This window comes from Oppia nitens, unplaced genomic scaffold (genome assembly GCF_028296485.1).
Source record: "Oppia nitens isolate AA-2021 unplaced genomic scaffold, nextdenovo-longstitch-racon4-pilon3 scaffold28_pilon_pilon_pilon, whole genome shotgun sequence".
Classification (NCBI taxonomy): Eukaryota; Metazoa; Arthropoda; class Arachnida; order Sarcoptiformes; family Oppiidae; genus Oppia; species Oppia nitens.
Genome location: NW_026533208.1, coordinates 630,001 through 653,509, shown reverse-complemented (window position 1 = coordinate 653,509; position 23,509 = coordinate 630,001). Strand labels below are relative to the sequence as shown.

Sequence of the window (23,509 nt, the reverse complement as noted above, 5' to 3'; positions counted from 1 at the left end):
TGAGTTAAAAGTTAAGCCAAACAAACAAAAAAATAAGACATAATTTGTTTTTCACTAACTTTTTACTTTTCCGTAATAATAATAATAATAATTAATAATAATAATAATAATAATAATAATAATTATTATTATTATTATTATTCTTACGATTACTTAAAACAGTTTTCCAATTCATTCATTCATTCATTCATACAAAACAAATATTTAGTGGGTTTTAGCTAAATATTCATAATTTTATTTATTATATTAATTAAAACTATATATATATATATATAATGTATATACAGTACAATGCTATAAGAAATATTATTTTTTTTTGTGAATAAAATCATAATTAAACATAAGATTTTTAGTTTAAACACACACACACACACACACACACACACACACATATATATATATATATATATAGACATACATACACAGAAATATATATACAGTACATATATAATAACACACACATATATATACATACATACATACATACATACATACATACATACATACATACATACATACATACATACAMACACACACACACACACACACACACACACACACACACACACACACACACATACATACATACATACATACATACATACAAATCAACTTTAGTTATATGTATGTACAGTATGTGTGTGTGTGTGTGTTTGAATGCCTGACGTAAATGCCTGTCCATATATACATACATACAGTATATATATATATATATACAGTATATATAAAGTAAACTTATAGTAAAAAAAGATGGATAAAGAGTTGGWGTATRAGTTGGTTATGTGTCACCAGAAAACACATACCGATTCTGTGCCACCGATTCCGGTGTCCAATCAAACGCTCAATTCTTGGCAGACAAACACCCAATTCGTCGACAAATAGCTCTCTCTCTCTCTCTCTCTCTCTCTCTCTCTCTCTCTCTCTCTCTCTCTCTCTCTCTCTCTCTTTACTCTCTCTCTTCTCTCTCTCTCTCTCTCTCTCTCTCTCTCTCTCTCTCTCTTTACTCTCTCTTTCCGTACTCTTGAGTAATCCATTGGAAAAAAGCATTAAAAACCTTTGGACTCTAGCTTTTTGGTTAAGATTTGATTGAAAACTCGTTGGATAAGACATTATAATTATTATTATTATAATAATATAGAYATTAAAAAAGATTTTGTTGTTGTTATTGAAATTGATTGTATTGAAATATAATAAATAAATAATAATTATTTATATATATATAACAATTTAATCAATTGCTGATAAAAATCAATTATTAAGTTAATAATTATTAAAAAAACTTTCAATTATTCAATAAATTTGTAAAAATATTATATTATCTAATTTTTAACCCAATTGACAAAAATGTAAGTATTAAAAACAAAAAGTTTTATTTAATCATTTATTTTTTGTTTGTTTGTGAATATATTAATATATAAATAGTTATGCCTTAACTTAACTAAGATATCTAACTTATATTAATAGATATAATTAGAAAATACTTTTATAAACTTTTATTAATTATTTTTGTATATAAATTATTAAAAAATAAATATTTTAATGTTATAAGTTAGTCATAAGTTAATTTATTTTAATTATAAATATAYATATATATATATGAATTTTATTATTGCTGTTTATGATTTTATGTTATTAAAAAAACTAATCAAATGTCAACTAAAAAWATATATACTATTAATATATTWATACCATATATATATATATATATATATGAATTTATATAACTTATAAATTTTTGTTTACTAAATAATTTTATCAAAAAATACATTATTTGTATTTTCTAACTGTAAAAAAATTTAATTTTAATAATAATAATAAAATAATGAAAAAACTTATGCAAATAACTTTATCTCTCTCTCTCTCTCTCTCTCTCTCTCTCTCTCTCTCTCTCTCTCTCTCTCTCTCTCTCTCTCTCTCTCTCTCTCTCTCTCTCTCTCTCTCACTATGTGTGCAATAATAAATAAAATCAATCAATTTTTTTAGCAAACACTGGTTTTGAGAAATACACTTATTATTATTATTATTATTTACTATTAAAATATATTTCAATAATTTCATAAATTTATTAGTAAATAACACACACAATAATAAAATATATATAAATAAATAAATATTGTAACTAACTAACTAAAATGTATTCAAACAAACAAACAAACAACAAAATATAGTTTCCATTATAACTAATTAATTAAATGTTGTTTTCCACTTAAATCCTATTAGAAAAATTAGATAATATCGATAAAAAAAATTATTATTAATATTATTATTAATAATAATATTACAGTAAATTAACAATAAAAATTGTTACATGTGTTGACAATACATACAATTTTTAATTAAAAAMACTAAAGTGATCGATTGAATTGTTGGAAATTATTATTAKTATTATTAGTATTATTAACTCAATTGAAATCATAAATGATAAGATAAATGATATCAATTTTTTCTATATCTATATACTGTATAWACTGTATATTATTATATGGTATATACAATGTATTTATATAGTATATAAAATTAATAACATTTTTTATGATTAAATTTKTCTCTCTCTCTCTCTCTCTCTCTCTCTCTCTCTCTTATAAAATATAATACATCGATCAATGCCTACTGTTTGGWTTCACAGCATCAATAATATTATCAAAAAAAAAAAAAATACTATTAGTATTATTATTGATATCAACTATATTTATACTGTATATATATATATAATAAAGTATATTATTTATATAAAATAACATAATAATTATGAGTATTATAAGATATTAAACAATAGTGTGTATGTGTTTAAGATTGTGTAAGATTAGATATTTTAGATAAAAAATGGTTGAAAAATATAATTTTTATATAATAAACAATAAATAAAATATTTTTTTTAATTCGCATGTTTTATATATATATATATAAAAGTTTTTATTTTTGAAAAAAARATTATTTTATATACTAGTGAGTCAAACCTGAACATAAAAATTAAAAATTTATATATTGATATAAATGTATAGTTATTGCTATTTTATTTTGTTACGCAACAAATATATATTATGTATATATATTTATATATATATATATTATATAACTTTATATCAATAAATATATAGAAATTTGAACTTTAGATATATATAGTAATAAATATTAAATATAAATATATATATTTCCAAAAAAAAAAATTTTTTCTTTATTTTTATTTTATTTATACATTATTTTATTTTTGACTTTAAATATAATAATATAAAAAAGTTTTACACAAAATTATTTAAACATGTTTATACAGTTTTATTTTTATTTTTGTTTATAATATTTTATTTAAATCTTTAATACTTTCAGTATTTTCCGTATGATTATTATATCATAAAATTTAAAACAAAAAAAATTATTTTCTATATCATAGGCTTTAAAAATCGTCACTAAACTTAAAATGATAGCAATTTTGTTTTCAATACTATATGGATATAAATATATTTATATATATATATATAATAAACACAATTTTATTTTTCCTATATTTTTCCCCTATAAACGATAAAAATGATTTCATTTTATTTGTAAAATTTTTTTATTTTGTATAAATATTTTATTTTATAGACATGTTTGACATTACAAACAAACAAATAAACTAAAAATCATTTAATCTGTAAATCTGTAAAWWTWKAAATATATATATTGATATTAAATACATAATATTATTATAATAATATTAATAATTATGTGAATCTTTACAAAATGATTGTCAATTAATTGTAAACTTTATCAGAAAATTATATATTAATTAAAAGAATTTAATTAACTAYTGTTTYGTTATAGAAATTATCAAAAAAAAATTTATTAAATATACAGTTTATTATCATAAAATAGATGTTTATTTATTCAATAGATAACATCATATATTATATGTTAATTATATATTTATATATATATACAGTATATTTAAAAATTTTAATAAGTTTTATAAATATATTCAYATATATATAAGACACACCCGTTTTATTTTTGTTAAGGCAACTGTTTTAATTAATTATGAGATACCTTAAAAATATTATATTTAATTATCAAAAAATAATATTAATTATTATATGTCATTCAAATTTAAATATATTGAAATATATATAYATATATACATGTATTTCCTACAAATTTTTTAATTAATTACAAAAATACGACAGTTTTCTTGCATTCATTCAATTCATTGTATTTATAAATAAAATTTTAATAAATTATAATTATTTTTGTTATTATTATTATTATTATTAGTCTACTAATACTTTACTAAAAGTTAATAAGCTAATTATTTTATTATTATTATACTAAGTTATTTATAATTAATTATTATAAATTTATACTTTTAAAATTTTTTTTTAATAATATATTAAAATATATTTCTATATAATTTTTGTTAACAAAAATTTTTATTTTATAGCTTTTGTCACAAATCTCTCAATAAAAATGCACACATTTTACGGAAAAATTTTACAAACAATTTTCCTATGGATTTCAATATCAAGTTTAGCAATAATATCAATTGTTGCCATCGCTGACAATGGTATAGTATATATATATATATATATATATATATATATATATACATACATAAAAAACTTATCATTAAATTATATAAACATTTTATTGAAATAAAAACAAATTTATAAACTAATAATATATAAAAAAAATATATCCACTTAATTATTTATATAACCTCTCATACAAACAAAAATCTATACACGTATTTAGTTGAAAAACTATTCAAATATATACCTCCAAAAAAATGCAAATATATTTATATATAGATATTTAAATAATTGAATGTTTTATTTTATTTATTTCAAAAAAAAAATAAAAAAATAAACTAAACTAAAACAATGATTGCCTGAAACCATATATAATTTTTTTTGGGCTTTAATTTTATCAATTCAATAGATTTCAACGATCGAAACTCATTGACTAAATCAACACAACAATACTCGTATGATATGCCGATCCCATCAAACGTTTATCTTAATAAAAGATACTCTGAATTTCTCGGTATATAATTTATATATATATATAATAATAATAATAAATACTATAGATATACAAAAAATATACTATCAGTGCCCACACACACAAACAAAAAAAAAATGTTTTATTACTACAAGTGTATTAAATATTTATATATATATATCATATATTAAAAATAATATACATATATATAAACTATAGTGACAATAATAATATGATAAAAATAACAATTTTTTATTATGATTTTTTCCTGTCATCAAATAAACACCATTTTTTTAACAAAAATAGGTGGACCCGGAAAACGGTCATACAATGATGACAACACCAACAACAATGCTTATGTAGTATTACCGAAACGGTTGTCCGAGTTTCTCGGTTTGTATATGAATATAAATATATTATGATTTAAACAAAACAAAATAAATTATATACAAACTAAATTTCAACTAGATGCAATTTTTTTTGGTTGAAAATAGGTGGTCCCGGTAAGCGAATGTTGGCCACTAATTATAGGTTTGGCGGACAACAACAAAAGCGATTGTCCGAGTTTTTAGGTATTTATTTATTTTATGTATTTTTTACAAAAAAAAATTAATTATTTTTATTTTATGTATTATAAGATAATAAATTATAATTTTTTTTGGGAAACTTAAATATACTTTAGTTTATATACAATGTATATATATATATATATAATTATTTATTAGGTGTTAATTAGTTTAAACTAATGATTTTCACTATGAATTAGAGGAATGGGTGGTATATATATACAGTATGTATAAAACCCTAACCTTGACATTAAACTATTTTTGTTTGTTTGTTTGTTTGTTTGGGGAACCAGTAGTTAATATAAAAAAATATATATAGATAAAATTGTTAATAATTTTACTGGATTATTAGAAATTATTAGCAATTAATATAACAAATAAATTTTATTTCAATTATTTACTATCATTTTTTAGTAATCATATTTTCTAAATTAATTGTTTTTAATTATTATTTTTATCCCCTACTCCCCCTCCCCCCAAAAAAATAGGTGGACCCGGAAAGTAATTAAAATGTAAAATGTGAGACAAATTATTATTTAAAAAATCATTTTTTGCATCAAATCATTTTAACAATAATACTAATAATGCAAAATAAAAATTGGACAACAATTTTATATAAAAACAAAGCACACCTTATAATAGTATATACAGTATATTATAAATAATAATAATAATAATAATAAATTTATAATAATAATGATATTTTAACAATTTTAACAATTTTATGTCAGAAAAATAATACTCATATATATTATATAATTATAAATAAATCATTTAATGATTTTTTCTAGAAATAAAATAAAAATCAATTTTGTTGTTTATTATTTTAACAATTTATTATATATATATTAATACTTAAATTTTTCATTTAGTTTTATTGTCAAATAATAATATTATTATTATTATTGTATCACACAATACGTGACTTTATGTAATATTTTGTTTATTATAAATAAACTAAATTTATATTATATAAATTATTAAAAAAACTAATTTTTAAGTTTAATATAATTATAATTAAATTAATTTATAATCACCATAATATATATATACTGTATATATTTATATATATATTATAATTATATATATTCAATATAAAGCATTTTAATAAAAATAATGTTATTTTTTTGCAAATTTCTATTACAAGTAATTAACAATTAACTATTTGAAATTTTGATAATTTAAATAATAATAAAACGTATTAAAAATTAAATTCAAAAAAGTAGTTAATAAAATTTAAACAACAATAATAAATTAAAATTATCATTTTAAATATAATCGTAAATATATCTATTAAATAAAAATTATAAAAACAATATAAATAAGCAAAAAAACAAACAGTACATACCTAACCAATATAATAGTATAGCATAAATTAAATGATAATAATAAATTTTTTATTACTATTACATAAATATCATTTCATTAATTTTAGTATTTAAATTTATTATTTAATGTAACACAATTTTTTTTGCAAATTAATAAAATACAATTAATAAAATAAATATAACTAATATAAAATGTTTGAAATTAATAATTCATTATTATTATTATTAATAATATACTAAATATATTATTATAGTATACTATTATAATATCATTACAGTATATATTGATAATTAATATTAAATAAAACAAAATTACAACAATAGATATAATACAGTATATTATTATTATTATTATTATTAGTACTTTTGAGGAAAAGTGAATAAAAATAATTGTATTTTTTATTTTTGTTGTTTAAATAAATGGCAATAAATTTATCCTTCATTTGAATATTAGTTATATATATAGAGAACTATTGCATACAACAAAAAAAAACTTTTTTTTATAATAATTTATATATTAAACAACATTTGTATTATTATTTTTCATCAAAAAATCAAAATCAAATAACAAGTTTTTTCCGCATTAATTGTATTGGGAATTGACTTTTATTTTATATTATATTTTGTGTTTTATACAACAATTTTTTTTGTAAAACTATATTAGTAGTCAAAATAAATGCTAAATTTGCACAAATATTTTATATATATATATATATATATGATATTTAATATTATTATTTTATTGTATTGTATTTATGACTTTATTACCAGTATATATATATATATAACAAACAAAATACTGTTTATAATATTATTTCATCAAAATTTATAATAAAGTAATATAAAATAAAACAAATATAATCGGAATTTATTTACTACTACTACTACTACTACTACTACTACTACTACTACTACTACTACTATAATAGTTGTTATTTATTTAATTGCAAACAAAATAATAATTAAAACAAAATACACATTAAAATAGATATCACAATAAATATTTAGTTGAAAACTTTTAGTCGACTTTTTTTGTGTTTAGTTTAACATTAAATATCATTCAACTAATTATAGTTTGAAACCATTGATTTTATGGATACTATTTTTTCTAATAGACATTAGCCTAAAATTTCAATTAACTATTTTGTGTGTGGAAAATAATTGAAAAATAAAACATAAAATCTAAATAAACAATTAATTAACTTTTCAACGAAAGAGAGAGAGAGAGAGAGAGAGAGAGAGAGAGAGAGAGAGAGAGAGAGAGAGAACAATAATTAACTAATTAGTTACCAATAGAGTAACCATTATTTATATAAATAAATATATAATACTCTCAATATAATACATATAATATTGTAAATTATTTTATGTAAGTATTAAAGTTGAGTAAAATAAATAATTTATAATTATAATTATTATTATTATTATTAAATCAATTTATTTATCTCAAAATAATAATAATAAATATGTAAAACATTAGTTGAGTTTTACGGCAATTGTTTATTAGGGGCACCAATACATTGAAAAACTCATTGTATTTAAAAATTATTATTTTATTTTATTATTAATTTGTTATACATTTGTAGTTAATATGTTGCAGTCGTAAGCACTGGCATATCGAAGCATAAAAGTTATGGTCAGTGCTGACCCTTATATAGAGATTTTAGGCAATAGTTGACCCATAAAATAGTCGGCAGTTATTTGAAAAATAATAAACATATAGAAAGTGTGAATACTTTCTATAAATGGCAAAAATGCTAAATTTAAGTCTATTTGATTATTGCTAAAATTTTTGTGAAATATTGATATTTAAGTTATTTTTAAACATAAAGTGTTTATACAAATAGTTTTTTTTTATTATCAATATGTTTAACAACAACAAAATAACAAAACATTTTATATTGTAATTTACAGGAATATTCTGTTTACAATGTGTTCACTCTATTCATACAGTATTTTCAATGTCAATGCAAAACACGTTATTTGTTTTTATTGATAGAAAAAAATATTAATAATAATAATAATAATAAAAATAAAATTCAAACTAAAGTTTTTAAATAACAAACAAAAAAATCAAAATAAAAATCAAAACAAAACGTGAATTCAATCGTAAAAAAACCAAAAACATAAAAACAAACCCGAGATTTGATGGCCAGAAATAACCCGAAGTAGAAGGAGATCCCGATATAAATGATGCAACGTTACGGCCAACTAAAAGAGTTGGCCAACTGTCGGCTACTGTCGGCGTCGATCTCGACTGTTCATCAGCTTATGGCTAGTGGCCAGTTGTCGCCGTCGGATGTCTGGTCAAAGTGTATGCTAAGAGCCGTACAGACGAAACCGTTGAACGCATTCGTAACGCTGACCACCGACAACGATATCGGCCGCCAATCGGCGTATTCAGCCGACGCCCGCTACACGAGTGGCCAACCGTTGGGCCGTTTGGACGGCATTCCCATTGCCGTCAAAGACAATATTTGTACGAAAAATATGTTGACAACGTGTGCGGCGAAAATGTTGGCCAACTATAGGCCGCCGTTCGATGCGACAGTTGTCCGCCGATTGGTGGACACCAGCGGTGCGCTGATGTTAGGCAAGACTAATATGGATGAGTTTGCTATGGGTTCGGGTTGTGTGGACGGTGTGTTCGGGCCTACAGTTAATCCCTGGAAATCTCGACTGCCGTTCAAAGTATGCGACAAACTGACCAACGAATGGTCAGAATTCAATGGTTTGCCGCCGCCGACTGATGACTGGTTTATCAGTGGCGGCAGTTCTGGCGGCAGTGCCGTTGCTGTGGCCACTGGTTCGGTGTTTGCTGCACTGTCATCGGATACGGGCGGTTCGACTAGAAATCCGGCGGCCAGAGTCGGTATTGTTGGCTATAAACCGACCTACGGTTTGGTCTCGCGATTCGGTCTAATACCGTTAACCCATTCGCTGGACGTTATCGGCATTATGGCCCGATATGTTGACGACGTAGCCATCATATTGGCGGCTATTGCCGGACACGATTCGCTGGACTCGACTACTGTCGACAAGAAAATCGATAACACCGTTGTTAACGACTTGGATCTGTCGACACTTACGATCGGTATACCCGATGAATATCAGTGTACAGGTATGTCGGACGAAGTAGTCGATACGTGGCGATCGGTAGCCGATAGATTGGCCAATATGGGCGCCCGAGTCAAGTCGGTATCGTTACCGCATACAAAGTACTCGATATCGTGCTATTCGGTACTAAACTGTTGCGAAGTGGCCTCCAATTTTGCCTGCTATGATGGCATCGAGTTTGGCTATCGATCGGTGGCCGCGGCCGACGACAACAACAGTAGCGGTGGCCACCAAACAGTTGAAGAACAGTACTCGAAGACCAGACACGAAGCGTTCAGCGATACAGTTAAGGGTCGGATATTTGCCGGCAATTACTTTCTATTGCGCGAAAACTATGAAAACTATTTCAACAGAGCTCTGAAAGTTCGGCGACTAATTGCCGAAGATTTTGATCGTGTATTTAGCAAACAAAACGTAGATTTATTGCTAACGCCGGTCACCCTAACCGATGCTCCGCTATACTCCCAGTGGATCCAGAAAGACAATCGCCAACAAGTATCTATCGAAGACTATTGTACACAACCGGTCAATATGGTCGGACTGCCGGCTATTAGTATACCGTGTCGATTGTCCAGCAAATCGGGATTACCGTTAAGTTTGCAACTAATTGGCCGACGTTTTGACGACTATTTTCTACTATCAGTGGCCAAACAATTGGAACAGTTGTTCAACTTTCCGCTCTTAGTCTACGACGACGACGACGACAATGACAACAACCATCAGACTAAAGATGTTATCAGTTGACAGACAATTGAAATCTAGATTTTAAAAAATATATATAATTATAATAATATTATTACCGGTAATTAGTTTTCTTGTTTGTTTAATATCACAATAAATTTTAAAATTTTCACAAATACTTTCTCATCAATCAATCAAGCAATCAATCAATCAATAAATAGATCAAATAAATTAGTTAATAATAATAATAATAATTAACTAATTATTATTATTTATATATATAATATAATTCCTGTATATATATATAATAGATATAATAATTAACGAAATAAATTAATGTTTTTTAAAAATTTATAATAATGTATTCACAACAACCCGTTCATTGATTTTTTTTATGTTTATGTTATGTTTTTGTTTATATATATATATATATATAAAATAATAATAATAATTTGTTCATTAATTTCAATCAATCAATTAACTAATTAATTAATCAAAAAAATAAAATAAAATAATTTTATAACTGTTTTTCACTATTTTTGGTGAATATATTATTTGGCAACAATTTCTTGAAGAACAAGCAAACACTACTTGGATTGTAGTTCCAGTTTCTACGGGAAACAAACGGATTGTCGTAGACATTGGGTACGATGTCTTGGACGCCCGACTCGAAAAAGTAGAACAATGGAAACCAAATGCGGGTACGTTTGCGATCGTTTTGATACAGTGCCTGATTGTTGGCCAGCGAATGATAGTAGAGGAATAATCGGGTAGAGATGTAGAATGCAATGAAAACATCGATCGAGTAGTGTTCGTGTGCGGCCAGTATGAAGAATATGCCGAACAGATTGAAAACCCATGAGAGTGTATGGACCAGATAGAGGGTCGGAGGAGTGTCTGTATATGGATGGATGGATGGAAATCATATCATTTATAATTATTATCACAACAACAACAATGATAATAATATTACATTCAGTAATGAAAAAGTTGAGTAAAGTTATGACAACAGTATGGCCACTGAACATGTAGTCGCCGCACGTGCGGACACCCTGTATGGACATACCGCCGCCCTGCCAGATGACAAATGCCTGATGAAGACGCTCCAACCAACTGCCGTATGGCTAGTGATGGTAGTAGTAGTAGTGGTGGTGGTAATGATGGACATGAAATAAATTATATAATCAGAGATCAGTTTATCACCACAAAAAAAACAACAAAATGACTGTTCATTCAAACAAATAAATAAAAAAAATAACAATACCCTGGCTTTGCATTGTAGATGTCGACCGGGAACTGATAGCGAGGTTATCAACATTGTTACACATCTCAGGAAAAATACTGAACCAAACAATGAGAACATCCGTCGCAACAAAACAAACCTTTTTAACCAACAAAAAAAATAACAAAATTAATTAATTACCGATAAATTAATATATGATTAGCACAAGTAGTCTCAAGAAAACAGATGAAGATTTCTTGTTGTTGTTGTTGAAGATAATAGACAGACACCCGACACAACATACCTGTGTTTATGAAATATGAGAACCACTATCCATGTAATGAATAGGACGAGACCGCAAACTTCGCACATATCGAAGGCGTGCGGAATAAGCGGTATGTTGTCCAAGAATATGTCGGGTAGCGGTGGATAGGTCTGCATATCGGGTACCCGATCGTGAACTATAACCATAATGATGGCCGTTATCCAAGTGGCGGCAAAAAAGTAGATCATTGCTATCAATGCCTTCCACGATTCGGGTTTAATCTCGACCAGTTCGGGCTCAGTGGTCAACAGCAGCCGATCAGCGGTCAGCGGGAAGTGATGATGGTTGTGATGGTGATGGTTATGATTTGGCGAATGATCTGAATTTGAGTCAATCAGTTGGCGTTGTTTTAGCCACATATAGGTCTTGTCCAGCGAACTCAATATCTGCGGCCGACTGATCACCGATAATACCAGTTCGGTATTGGCTTCTTGTAGCGATCGCAGAGCAATACCCAACCGTTTGATGTCACCCAACACTTGTATGAGTAGCGGTGGACTGCGGAGATCATCTTCGGTGAGGGTTAGCAAACAGATGCCATCGATTTGATGGTCGTCGCGAAACTGTTGGACATAGCGCTGGAAACCGTTTGTCGACAACCAATTGCCGACATCTTCGGCCGACCATTTGTTTACCGGTTTGTCCATTAGATTCATCCTCTCTCTCTCTCTCTCTCTCTCTCTCTCTCTCTCTCTCTCGGGAAAGTGTTTTTTGGCCAACAATTTTGGTTAATAATAATAATAACTATAATATTTAAAGACAACGAAAAAAACTGTGGATTTCCTCCGGATATCAGTTGTTATCATTAAATGTGTGACAATTAAATGCAACCAATTGTATGATCAGTCAGTCAATGATATATCAATATATTGTCCATTAGTGTGGAACTAATTATTTGGTGATAATTATCATATCATGTCTTTCATTCATAACAACTGTCATAAAAATAAATCAATTGAAACGTTAAGTCAATTATATTATTAAATATATAATTGAAAAGTGGTTTTAATTTTTTTTTGGTTTACATTTTTCATTAAAAACATTAAACGACACCAAAAAATATATGATATTTAAAATAATTTATTATTTATGCCTTCAATGTCACCATTGATTTGATCCACACTTTTTTTTTGTTTCATCTGATATCTTCATCATCACTACTATATAGTATACTAACTACTAATCTATTGATGATATTGTCGACGACTACACAATAATAATAATAATAAAATTGTTTGAATCATGTTTTATGTGTAACTGAGATATGATATCAACAAAAAAAATCAAACATAAAAATAATATGAAATTAAAAACTTTAAACTTTTATTATTATTTAAATATATAATAATTTTATTATTTATTTAACAGTCAATTGAATTGCATTTACAATATATAGTAGAGTCACTAATATAAACGGTATATTAGTTTTTAAAATAAAAAATTATATTTAAAATAAACTAAAAAAAAAACATTTAATAATTTATATGAAAAATCATTGAATTTTCAAAAAAAACTTGAAAAGTTTTGTTTACTGAAATCTATAATGGCTTTTTGAGTCTGTCTGTCTGTCTGTCTGTCTGTAGCATTTCATTTTGCGAATTTTGAAATTCTGACTTCAGATTCGGTTAGAGGACTACTAATAATGTATTGAAAAGTTGCATTAAAATTTTGATATCTCTTCAGGAACATAGAGAAAATGGCGGCCAAATTAAAAAAAAATTTAAGAAAATTTTTTTAAAGTATAGATTTGAATAAAGCATCAAAAATAAGCAAAAGAAATATGCATTAAAATTTTGATTTCTCTTCAGGAATGTAGAGAAAATGGCCGCCAAAGTAAAAAATTTAGGTGAAAATTTTAACGTTTAGAATTGTATAGAGCTTTATAATAGATCAAAATTAATTTGTTTATTTTGTTATATAAATCATTTGATACCACACATGACTATAGTTGAGTATATTTTGTCATACTGTCATTTGATTCCACATATGACTATAGTTGAGTTTATTTTGTTATACCGAGTCATTTGATACCCTACATTACTATAATTGAATTTATTTTGTCATACTCAATCATTTGATACCCCAAATGACTAGAGTTGTTTATTTTGGCAAACTGAATCATTTGATATCTCACATGCCTATAGTTGTTTATTTTGGATACTGAATTATTTGATACTTCACATATATAGTTGAGTTTATTTTGTCACTAATGCATTTGATAACCCATATGACTAGAGTTAAGTATATTTTATCATACTGAGTCATTTGATACCCTACATAACTATAGTTAAGTATATTTTGTTAGACTGAGTCATTTGATACCCCACATGACAATAGTTGACTTTATTTTGTTATAGCGAGCCATTTTAACTAATGGTATTCAATGATATTCAAGTTTTTTTTCTGAAAATGCTTTCTAGCATTCTTAACTGGTTTTATTTTCAATTCAAAAACACTCAACAAATATAGTGTATAATAAATAATATACACAATTCATAAACGACGTTAGCAGGCAGGCGGGGGGTTGGGGGGGGGTGTGCGGGGCATATACACACTCTCCTATAGTGTACTAAATTATACATACAATACATATATTAAATTTTGTGTGTGTTTTTCTGGACGTAATTAATGTTTGACGCATTCAATGTGTGTGTCAATAGGTGWGTGTAGCGCTTGCGTCACCCAAAGTGTGTTATTGATGCAGTGATGGTGTGTTTATTATAACCCATCCACATAAGACGTCCGCGCTACCACTGCATAATTAGCAATATAGTTTTATTCAACCCCTTTACTCCCTTTTTGCCATATTATATATCATTGTACAGTATTTATAGAATATTGTAAATAAAATGTAAAATATTTTTGTTGTTGTTTTATTTAATTAATTAAATTATTATTAATTAAAAAAATTTAAAATAATAAATAATTTAATTGTRTATKAACAACAAAAATAAATAAATTTTTTATTSTTGTTGTTGACCCACACCCACCCACACACACAGTTTACCCCTTTTTTTTAAAAAACAAATTTTTTTTGTTGGACGTCTTATRTGATCGTATCTCACATACTGTACTTTGCACTGTGTATTGAATACCCAATAGATTTATACAGTAATGTAATGTATTTTCTATGAGAGAGAGAGAGAGAGAGAGAGATAGTGTAAAGAGATAGCCATTTGGAGACCATATTATTCACATTGAAAGGACAGTCGTGTTATATATACTAATTGCTAACTGTGCTGTTGTTTGTTGCCATTCAGTGCATACATACATTGACTTTTCAAGTGCCGCCACCGCCAACTGATCCCAACCAATGGCTCCCCCGACTTACGGCGATTTGGGCAAACAGGCCCGCGATTTGTTCAGCAAAAACTATCGTAAGAAACATAGATTTAACATAAGAGTCACCATTAGGTCCAAACATGCCACCACTACTACTACTACTACCTCCACCACCCATACCATCGTTGCTAACGATGATAATACAGTTACCTCTAAATCGTTGCCACCATTTATTAACAGTCTGTTTACTCGTCTTGAACTTCTAGACTTCGGACTGATTAAGTTGGACGTAAAGACTAAGACACCGGCCGGAGTCGAGTTTACCGTCAATGGGACGTCCAATAACGATACGGGTCGGGTGAATGCATCGTTGGAAACGAAATACTACTTCAGGGATTGGGGTTTTACACTGAAAGAAAAGTGGAATACCGATAATACATTGGCCACGGAGTTGTCGCTCGAAGATCATCTGCTGAAGGGATCAAAGTTGGCATTGGCTGCCAATTTTGCGCCGCAAAGCGGCAAAAAGGCCGGTACTATCAAGTCGTCCTTGAAAGCCGACCATTTCAATGCCAATGCCGACATTGATTTTGATTATGGCGGTGCACTTTTTCATGGATCAGCTGTCTTAGGGTATATATATAKATATAGATATATTGATAGATATGTATTGATAATTGTTTGCCAATTATTACTACCGTATTGTGTATTCAAAATGTATAATCAATTTAATTCCTGATTTGATTTATTTTGATTTGATTTTTTGGTTGCAATAATTGCTTTCAATTTTCAAACATAATCTTTACATTTGATTTGATTTTTATTTGATTTTTTTGTTGATTTTATTAATTCAATGCAAAAAGCACTGCGTTTTTGCATATCATTTRTCGCTTTTATGTGTATTTATAATTATATTATTGTATATTATGTTTGAAATTATGATTATTTGATATTTAATTTTATATGAATATATATCTCATATATAATTTATTTTTATTATTTTATTATCATTGCATTTTGATTTATCACATATTTTTTATTTATTTTTTAAATTGATATTTGATATTACCGTACAAAATGTATTTAATTAATTCAATCAATCAGTGTATGGATGATAATGTTATGATTATTTTAATTATTTATTTTCTGTTTAAAATAACCCAATTTACTAAACAAAAATGATATATATATATTAGTGTTTTAATAATTATATATATTTAGTCGACGATATAAATGCTAAAAATTTATTTATTTTTCATACATTTTTTTCTTTATTATTATTATCTCTCAAAACAATTCAATGCTTACCATTGAAGTCCATCACATCCCAGGTTTCGTATATATATAAATATGATATATATATATATATATCATATCTATTTTTTCTCACTTTTGCTTTTTTTGTAAAAAAAATCATTTATTAGATATAACTTTTGTTTTGATATAATTTGCTTTTTATCGCTGAACTTAATTTTAAAGGAAAAAAATTGATTTTTATTTATTTATACATTTTTGTTTTGTTTGGACAACTGTTTGATACAATATTAATATTTTTTATGTTTTTTTTGTTGTTGGACAGTCACCAGGGATGGTTGGCCGGCGCTCAGCTATCGTTTGATCCGCAAAACAGCAAACTGACCAAAACAAACTTTTCGGTCGGCTATCAGGCCGGCGATTTTGTTCTCCATACCAATGTGTATGTATTGTTGTTGTAGTAGTAGTTGATTGTTTAATTGATCCCAACATTTGATTGATTGTTGATTTTTAATGTTCAGTAACGATGGCCAAGAGTTTACCGGTTCAGTCTACCAGAAAGTGAACAGTCAATTGGAAAGCGGCATCAACTTGGCCTGGACTTCGGGCAATAATACAACACGTTTCGGTTTGGGCTGCATTTATAAATTAGACTCAGACTCTACTATTAAAGTAAGTAGTAGTGCGGCGGTTATAATCGGGCGCACTATTGGCCGACCCCACCCCGCAAAAAAATCGGTAACTTTTCAGATGAGCGTTAGAGAAAATCGGTAGTTTTTGTTGTTGTGTGGACATCACTACCCGTAATATATTTATTTAGTGTTGTTTTAGTTATATCATTGTCTCTCTCACTCACTGAAAACTATCCAATTTTTTGTTGGGCTACTATCGCCGCCACCCCCACCCCCCCTATATACATATACTAACCAATTGTATGACTATCCCATATCCACACACACACACACAGGCAAAAGTAAACAACGCGAGTCAAATAGGACTGGCCTTTACTCACCGGCTCCGACCGGGTATTGCACTAACATTGGGCGCTATGATCGACGGCAAAAACTTCAATCAAGGCGGCCATAAGCTGGGAATGGGCTTTGATCTGGAGGCCTAAAAATCAACAAACAACAGCTGATGCACTCATTTAGATTATATATATATATATATTTGATTATATAATTACTATAATAGTTACCTGTCTTACCTCTACTACTACTATCTATCTATATTAGCTAATATTTCAATTCATTCAATGATTTTTAAAAGTTTAGACATTATAAAAAAATATATATATAAACATACAGTACAGCAACGATTGATAATTAGTTTTTTTTTTATTATTAATTTTGAAAAAAATAATTTTTTTTTTTGGATTTTAAAAGCAGTGAAAAAAATGATTGCATTAAAAAAATTTATGTCATTTGATTATTAATTATATATATATATATATATATATATCTTATCAATTTGTAGTTGAAAACAATTATTTTTTTTAAATGTATTACTTTATTGACTATATATGATATATATATATAGTTTTGAAAACAATTGGTGCACTTATATATAGATAGTTAGTGTTTTAAAAAATATATATATAATAATAATTAGTGAAAAACAACGATTCATAGAATCAAATCAATTATACGATTATTTTGTTTGTCGATAATCTTTTTTAAAAAAAAGTATATTATATAACGTGTTATTTATAATTATAATTAGTTATAATATTTATATATATATATATATACAAAGTCTATGAGCTTTTACTACTGGTAGTCGAGTCGTCTGACTGGTCCGAGTCTTCATCGACCAGCGAGTGGTCACTACTACTACTACTGATGACAGAACTGCCACCCGATGAGCACAAACTCAGACCATTAAGACCGCTGTTGTCGTCGTTATAGATCTCTTTGAGTATTGTTTCAAATGTCTGGAGAAACTGTCGGGCATTGTCTTCAGTGAAAACCATCGGCGGTTTAAATTTGAGTACATTATCGTATTTGCCTTCCGTACTCATTAGCATCTTTTCATCCTTGAAACGTGCGACCACATAGCTGGCCACCAGATCGGCCGGTTCTTTAGTTTCGCGACTCATGACCAGTTCGGCACCGAGAAACAGTCCTTCGCCGCGGACGTCACCAATAATCGGATACTGTTGTTGTAGCCGTAGGAGTCCTTGTTTCATGATTTTGCCCACTCGGATGGCGTGCTCTCTGAGCTGATCCCGTTCGATAATGTCCAACACTGCGTTGGCAATGGCCAGCGATACTGGATTTCCGCCGTACTATTATAACGGGTAATAGAGAAAAAATACATTAAGGTTATTATCGGGTATTTCAATATCGGCTAATTCATCATCATTATTATTATTACTGTATTGAAATATTCGGTTCCGATATTTTCAAAACTGCGGGCAATCTCGGCAGTGGTCACCACACAGGCAATGGGATGTCCGTTACCGATAGGCTTGCCAATGGTAACAATATCGGGAACAACGCCCTGCGTTTCGAACGCCCACATATGTCCTGTACGACCGAAACCGACCTGTACTTCGTCGGCAATGCATACGCCACCGGCTTCGCGCACATACCTAGCATTTTTAGGTTTAGGTGTTAACGAAGAGTTAAGGGAGGAATTGGTTGATTGGTTTTACTTGTAGGCGGTCTTCAGGAAGTGTTTGGGCAAAACTACTTGTCCGCCGCAGCTGATCATCGATTCGTGAATAAAGGCACCGATACGGCGGCCCGAGTCGTGGGCATTGTTTATCAATTGTTGTACTTCGCGGGCATACAGTTGACCGATTTCCGTTTCGCTGTGTTTATCGGTTGTATACTTTCCCCGATAGGAACAGGGAAGTGGCACCTGTATGTGTGTGTGTGTGTAATGTCAAAGATTAAGTGGTTGATCAATGATACAGATAACATGTAAGATACTTGAATGAATCACTTACCACATGAACCCACGGTTTCTTTTGGCCGCCATTGATCTTTTTGAACTTATATGGAGATATGTCGATAGTAGTGGTCAGGTGGCCGTGATATGCACTGGTAGATTGATTAGCAAAAAAAATTTGATTGATTGATAAACATTAATAAGTGAGATAATAAGTTATTGCAAAGAAAAAACAAAGTTTAAAGTTTGAAAATTTTTTGAAAGTTTTATCAATTAGTTTTTATCTATATTATCCTATGAGTGATAATAGTGTTAGAGAGGGAGGGTGGGCGTTGGGAGACAACCTACCCGTCCAATGTGATGACATCCTTATTGTTGGTATGAGCTCTCGCCAAACGCATGGCCAAGTCATTAGCCTCTGAACTATATATATATATATAAATAAATATATCATAAATTATAGATAAAAATAGTAGTCATTATTTACAATCMAAAAAAAAATAATGAAAAAGTTTTCCAATCAATCAATCAGTAAAACAAACAAATTATTACAAAAAAAATAATAATAACAATTACCCAGAATTGACAAAATAACAAACTGATAGTTTGTCGGGAAAATAACTGGTCAGCCGTCGGGCATAGATAACCATATTGTCGTGAAGGAAACGGCTATTGGTTGATATCAGTGCCATTTGATCGGCACCCGCTTTGACTACGTGCGGGTGACAGTGGCCAACATGGGCTACATTGTTGATACAGTCGAGATATTCGGTGTCCTCTTCATCGTACATGTACTGACCCGATCCGCGGACAATCTTTAGCGGACTTTGTTTGAAAAACAATGTTACCGAACCACTAGATGATGGACGGGACGGGGATGGGAGGGATAGAAATGCAAAACAAATAAATAAATAAATTAATTAAATGATATTTTTTATTGATAATTAAATTTATTAATATCAATGATCTGATAATTTTATGATTTATATTATTTAATAGTAATATAATTTTTATTTTTGGGTAATAAAAATTTCCTAATATATTGAATGAATTGCAATAATTTTTGGTTATAACGTAATAATAATAATACTAATAATAAATTATTATTATTATAATTAATATCCTAAATGATTCAACATTTTTATATATCATATATGATAATAAAAAAAAATATTATGAAAACTTTGAGATAGTTATTAGATTATTATAAAATATTAAAAGCATTTTAGGATAACTTTAAAAACAATAGGAAAATATCATATAATTTAATAATTATTATTTTTAAAAAAAATATAAGCAAAAGCTTGCATTAAAATGTTAATAATATAATAATAAATAATAATAATATTACTAATAATAATTTCCCAATAAATATCATATGTTATTTAAAACATATCAATTGGCATATATATATATATAATGTATTGTATTTGATATACAAGCATATCATACATATAATTCATATAAATAAAATACATCATATATTTTTGTTAAATAAAAACCAAATAATTTTTTATAATAATGTATTTTATCAACAAATTTACATCAAAAAAATATATGTCATATTAGATATCATACCCGATGTGTTGTTTGCGTAGTTTAAGTGTCACCTCTTTGGGCAACTTTTCCAGCGATGACGACGACGACGACGACTTGCCGGACATTTGTATGGCGTGTGTGTCCATTGAAACTAAAACTTTTTTTTATTATTTAAAAAAATTATTATTATTATTATTGGATATATTGACTGATGAAATAACACTAATAATAATAATAAGTCATGTATTTATTTTGGGAGAATATATATATATATATATATTAAAAAATTTTGGGGACTTTTCAGGACTAATTGAATCGTTTGAAATTAATTTTAATTGACTGATGAGTTGATGTCGAGCCCCCACTTATTTATAGAAGGCATGTATAGCTAACTGAGCCGATGATTGGATCTTATATATATATATATTGATAGCTTGATAAATAGTGAGACACCCGTTTTTTTGTAATACCCACACATACGCACACATACATACATCTATCACTAAATTGTGATCACGTATATTGTAATGAATTAGACGAGAGAGAGAGAGAGAGAGATAAATGGGTCAAAAACAAGTAGTGATAAATCCCGGGAAAGAGAGAGAGAGAGAGAGGCAATTGAGGGGATGACATGTTTAATGTATTAAATACATTGCAAAGGATATCATATGGTGTTGTTGTTGTTGTTGTTGAGTTGTGTCGTTTAGGTATCAATAAAGCACTGGTATATCAATTATTTTTTGAAAGAGAGAGAGAGAGAGAGAGAGATACACGCACTCAGTGTATGACAACACAACTGGTATTTTATTTAGACGACTGACTGATTGAATTAAATTTTTGTTGAGAGAGAGAGAGAGAGAGAGAGAGAGAGAGAGAGAGAGAGAGAGAGAGAGAGAGAAATATAAAAGTGATTTACAATAATAATACTTTATAACACACTAACCATTATTATCCAGTTTAAAGTGGTTTGAAATTGCATCTCATATTTATATATATATATATATATATATATATATATATATATATATGTTTGCCTGAAGTTATATAAAAAACTACATTTTTAAGGGATAAAAATTGTTTGTTGTCTTAAATATGAGTTGTTTTTTAAGTTTTTTTTTAGAAAAAATTGTCTTAAAATGTTTTAAGTGCTATAAAAAAATATATGATATATTTGTATTAAATTAATACATGTCTATTTAAAAAACAAATAATAATATCTAAAAAACAAACCTATATTTACATATTATTATTATTATAGCTATAATTTAGATTAGCATTAATTTTTTTGGAGATATATTTTTATTAAAAAATATATAYAATTTTTTTTAGAAAAAAAATTATAACTGATTAGTAATTTAACAATAAACATATGAACTGATAATTATGTCTTATTTTTTTAATAACACAAAAAAATAAGTTAAGATAAATATTGTATCGCTAGTATATCTAATAAAAATATTATCACAAATCTAATCGTTTACTAATTTATAATAACAATATTTATTATCAATAATATTAATTTATTGCTTATTAATCAATAATTTTATAAACAGTTTCTCGTTAATCGATGAGTTTTTTTAAAATAAAATAAATATCATAAATAGGAAAACATATTTTTTTAATATTAATTAATTTTTAAAATATATTATTATTATTAGCGGAAATAAATAATGAATTCAATTGTATAGTGAATTAGACCAGACATCTGATATATATATAAATTAATTATTTAATTTTATCAATTTTTATATAAATTATATACAGATAATTACAGATATTATTAATATGAGATATATACTATATATATATATATTATGTTTCAATAATATTTATGATAACAACAATATTAATAGTGTTGTTTGACTAATAAATATTTTTTGATTAATTACTTACAAATTCAAGCCTAAAAAATTTATGTTTCAGGTTATTTGTAATATATATAWWTATATATATATATATATATATAYTAATATAGTAGTAATTATTATATTTACAATACATAACTAATTAAATATTACTAAAAATTACAATATTAAAAATCAGAAAATTAACTATAAAATTTATACACTAATAAATTAACTGTAAATATACAAAAAAAATAATTTTTAAAAATATATAAAAATTTGACATATAATATGTTTAATTTTAAGTAGCAATTGATTTTGTAGTTTATTTTAAAAACAGATATTAATTTTATTTTTATCAGCGATTAATCTAATCTGAAAATAAAACAGTTTTTAATTTATTTATTAATAAGTTATTACTACTAATAAGATATTTGACAAATAGATATCAAAATATAAATTATTATCATTAAGTTTAATAA

At 26.8% G+C, this 23,509-nt stretch overlaps 5 protein-coding genes across 5 annotated transcripts; 3 read left to right on the top strand and 2 right to left on the bottom strand.

The window, feature by feature from the left end:
• The first annotated feature begins 4,428 nt into the window (after positions 1 to 4,428).
• Positions 4,429 to 6,064, top strand: LOC128954519 (uncharacterized). Its single transcript, XM_054300106.1, has 5 exons — positions 4,429 to 4,537; positions 4,912 to 5,016; positions 5,281 to 5,367; positions 5,469 to 5,546; positions 6,029 to 6,064. Exons 1-5 carry the CDS (start codon positions 4,441 to 4,443, stop codon positions 6,043 to 6,045), a joined length of 384 nt encoding a protein of 127 aa, XP_054156081.1. The 5' UTR covers positions 4,429 to 4,440; the 3' UTR covers positions 6,046 to 6,064.
• Positions 6,065 to 8,920: 2,856 nt separating this feature from the next.
• Positions 8,921 to 10,783, top strand: LOC128954517 (glutamyl-tRNA(Gln) amidotransferase subunit A, mitochondrial-like). The gene has a single exon (XM_054300105.1). It carries the CDS (start codon positions 9,059 to 9,061, stop codon positions 10,727 to 10,729), a length of 1,671 nt encoding a protein of 556 aa, XP_054156080.1. The 5' UTR covers positions 8,921 to 9,058; the 3' UTR covers positions 10,730 to 10,783.
• Positions 10,784 to 11,127: 344 nt separating this feature from the next.
• On the bottom strand, positions 11,128 to 13,066 carry LOC128954512 (sphingomyelin synthase-related protein 1-like). The gene is made up of 4 exons (XM_054300099.1): positions 12,193 to 13,066; positions 11,931 to 12,048; positions 11,640 to 11,790; positions 11,128 to 11,563 (listed from the first exon to the last, which is right to left on the bottom strand). The coding sequence occupies exons 1-4, from the start codon at positions 12,867 to 12,869 to the stop codon at positions 11,184 to 11,186; spliced, it is 1,326 nt and encodes a 441-aa protein (XP_054156074.1). The 5' UTR covers positions 12,870 to 13,066; the 3' UTR covers positions 11,128 to 11,183.
• Positions 13,067 to 15,326: 2,260 nt separating this feature from the next.
• On the top strand, positions 15,327 to 18,085 carry LOC128954555 (voltage-dependent anion-selective channel protein 2-like). The gene is made up of 5 exons (XM_054300149.1): positions 15,327 to 15,590; positions 15,762 to 16,128; positions 17,075 to 17,191; positions 17,271 to 17,421; positions 17,717 to 18,085. The coding sequence occupies exons 1-5, from the start codon at positions 15,527 to 15,529 to the stop codon at positions 17,864 to 17,866; spliced, it is 849 nt and encodes a 282-aa protein (XP_054156124.1). The 5' UTR covers positions 15,327 to 15,526; the 3' UTR covers positions 17,867 to 18,085.
• Positions 18,086 to 18,426: 341 nt separating this feature from the next.
• On the bottom strand, positions 18,427 to 21,324 carry LOC128954520 (5-phosphohydroxy-L-lysine phospho-lyase-like). The gene is made up of 7 exons (XM_054300107.1): positions 21,223 to 21,324; positions 20,221 to 20,499; positions 19,993 to 20,067; positions 19,703 to 19,796; positions 19,406 to 19,614; positions 19,126 to 19,342; positions 18,427 to 19,036 (listed from the first exon to the last, which is right to left on the bottom strand). Exons 1-7 carry the CDS (start codon positions 21,306 to 21,308, stop codon positions 18,506 to 18,508), a joined length of 1,491 nt encoding a protein of 496 aa, XP_054156082.1. The 5' UTR covers positions 21,309 to 21,324; the 3' UTR covers positions 18,427 to 18,505.
• Between the last annotated feature and the right edge of the window lie 2,185 nt (positions 21,325 to 23,509).

Excerpts from the sequence above, each read along its gene's own strand:
- LOC128954519 (XM_054300106.1), top strand. The coding sequence starts at position 4,441 with ATGCACACATTTTACGGAAAAATTTTACAAACAATTTTCCTATGGATT. Across the intron at positions 4,538-4,911 it reads TGTTGCCATCGCTGACAATG|ATTTCAACGATCGAAACTCA; the intron begins GTATAGTATATA and ends TCAATTCAATAG. Across the intron at positions 5,017-5,280 it reads AAGATACTCTGAATTTCTCG|GTGGACCCGGAAAACGGTCA; the intron begins GTATATAATTTA and ends TAACAAAAATAG.
- LOC128954517 (XM_054300105.1), top strand. The coding sequence starts at position 9,059 with ATGATGCAACGTTACGGCCAACTAAAAGAGTTGGCCAACTGTCGGCTA.
- LOC128954512 (XM_054300099.1), bottom strand. The coding sequence starts at position 12,869 with ATGAATCTAATGGACAAACCGGTAAACAAATGGTCGGCCGAAGATGTC. Across the intron at positions 12,049-12,192 it reads CTCATATTTCATAAACACAG|GTTTGTTTTGTTGCGACGGA; the intron begins GTATGTTGTGTC and ends TTGGTTAAAAAG. Across the intron at positions 11,564-11,639 it reads CAACTTTTTCATTACTGAAT|ACACTCCTCCGACCCTCTAT; the intron begins GTAATATTATTA and ends ATCCATATACAG.
- LOC128954555 (XM_054300149.1), top strand. The coding sequence starts at position 15,527 with ATGGCTCCCCCGACTTACGGCGATTTGGGCAAACAGGCCCGCGATTTG. Across the intron at positions 15,591-15,761 it reads TTTGTTCAGCAAAAACTATC|ACTTCGGACTGATTAAGTTG; the intron begins GTAAGAAACATA and ends TTGAACTTCTAG. Across the intron at positions 17,422-17,716 it reads ACTCAGACTCTACTATTAAA|GCAAAAGTAAACAACGCGAG; the intron begins GTAAGTAGTAGT and ends ACACACACACAG.
- LOC128954520 (XM_054300107.1), bottom strand. The coding sequence starts at position 21,308 with ATGTCCGGCAAGTCGTCGTCGTCGTCGTCATCGCTGGAAAAGTTGCCC. Across the intron at positions 20,500-21,222 it reads CTACGCAAACAACACATCGG|TGGTTCGGTAACATTGTTTT; the intron begins GTATGATATCTA and ends TCCATCATCTAG. Across the intron at positions 19,615-19,702 it reads AGAAACCGTGGGTTCATGTG|GTGCCACTTCCCTGTTCCTA; the intron begins GTAAGTGATTCA and ends ACACACATACAG.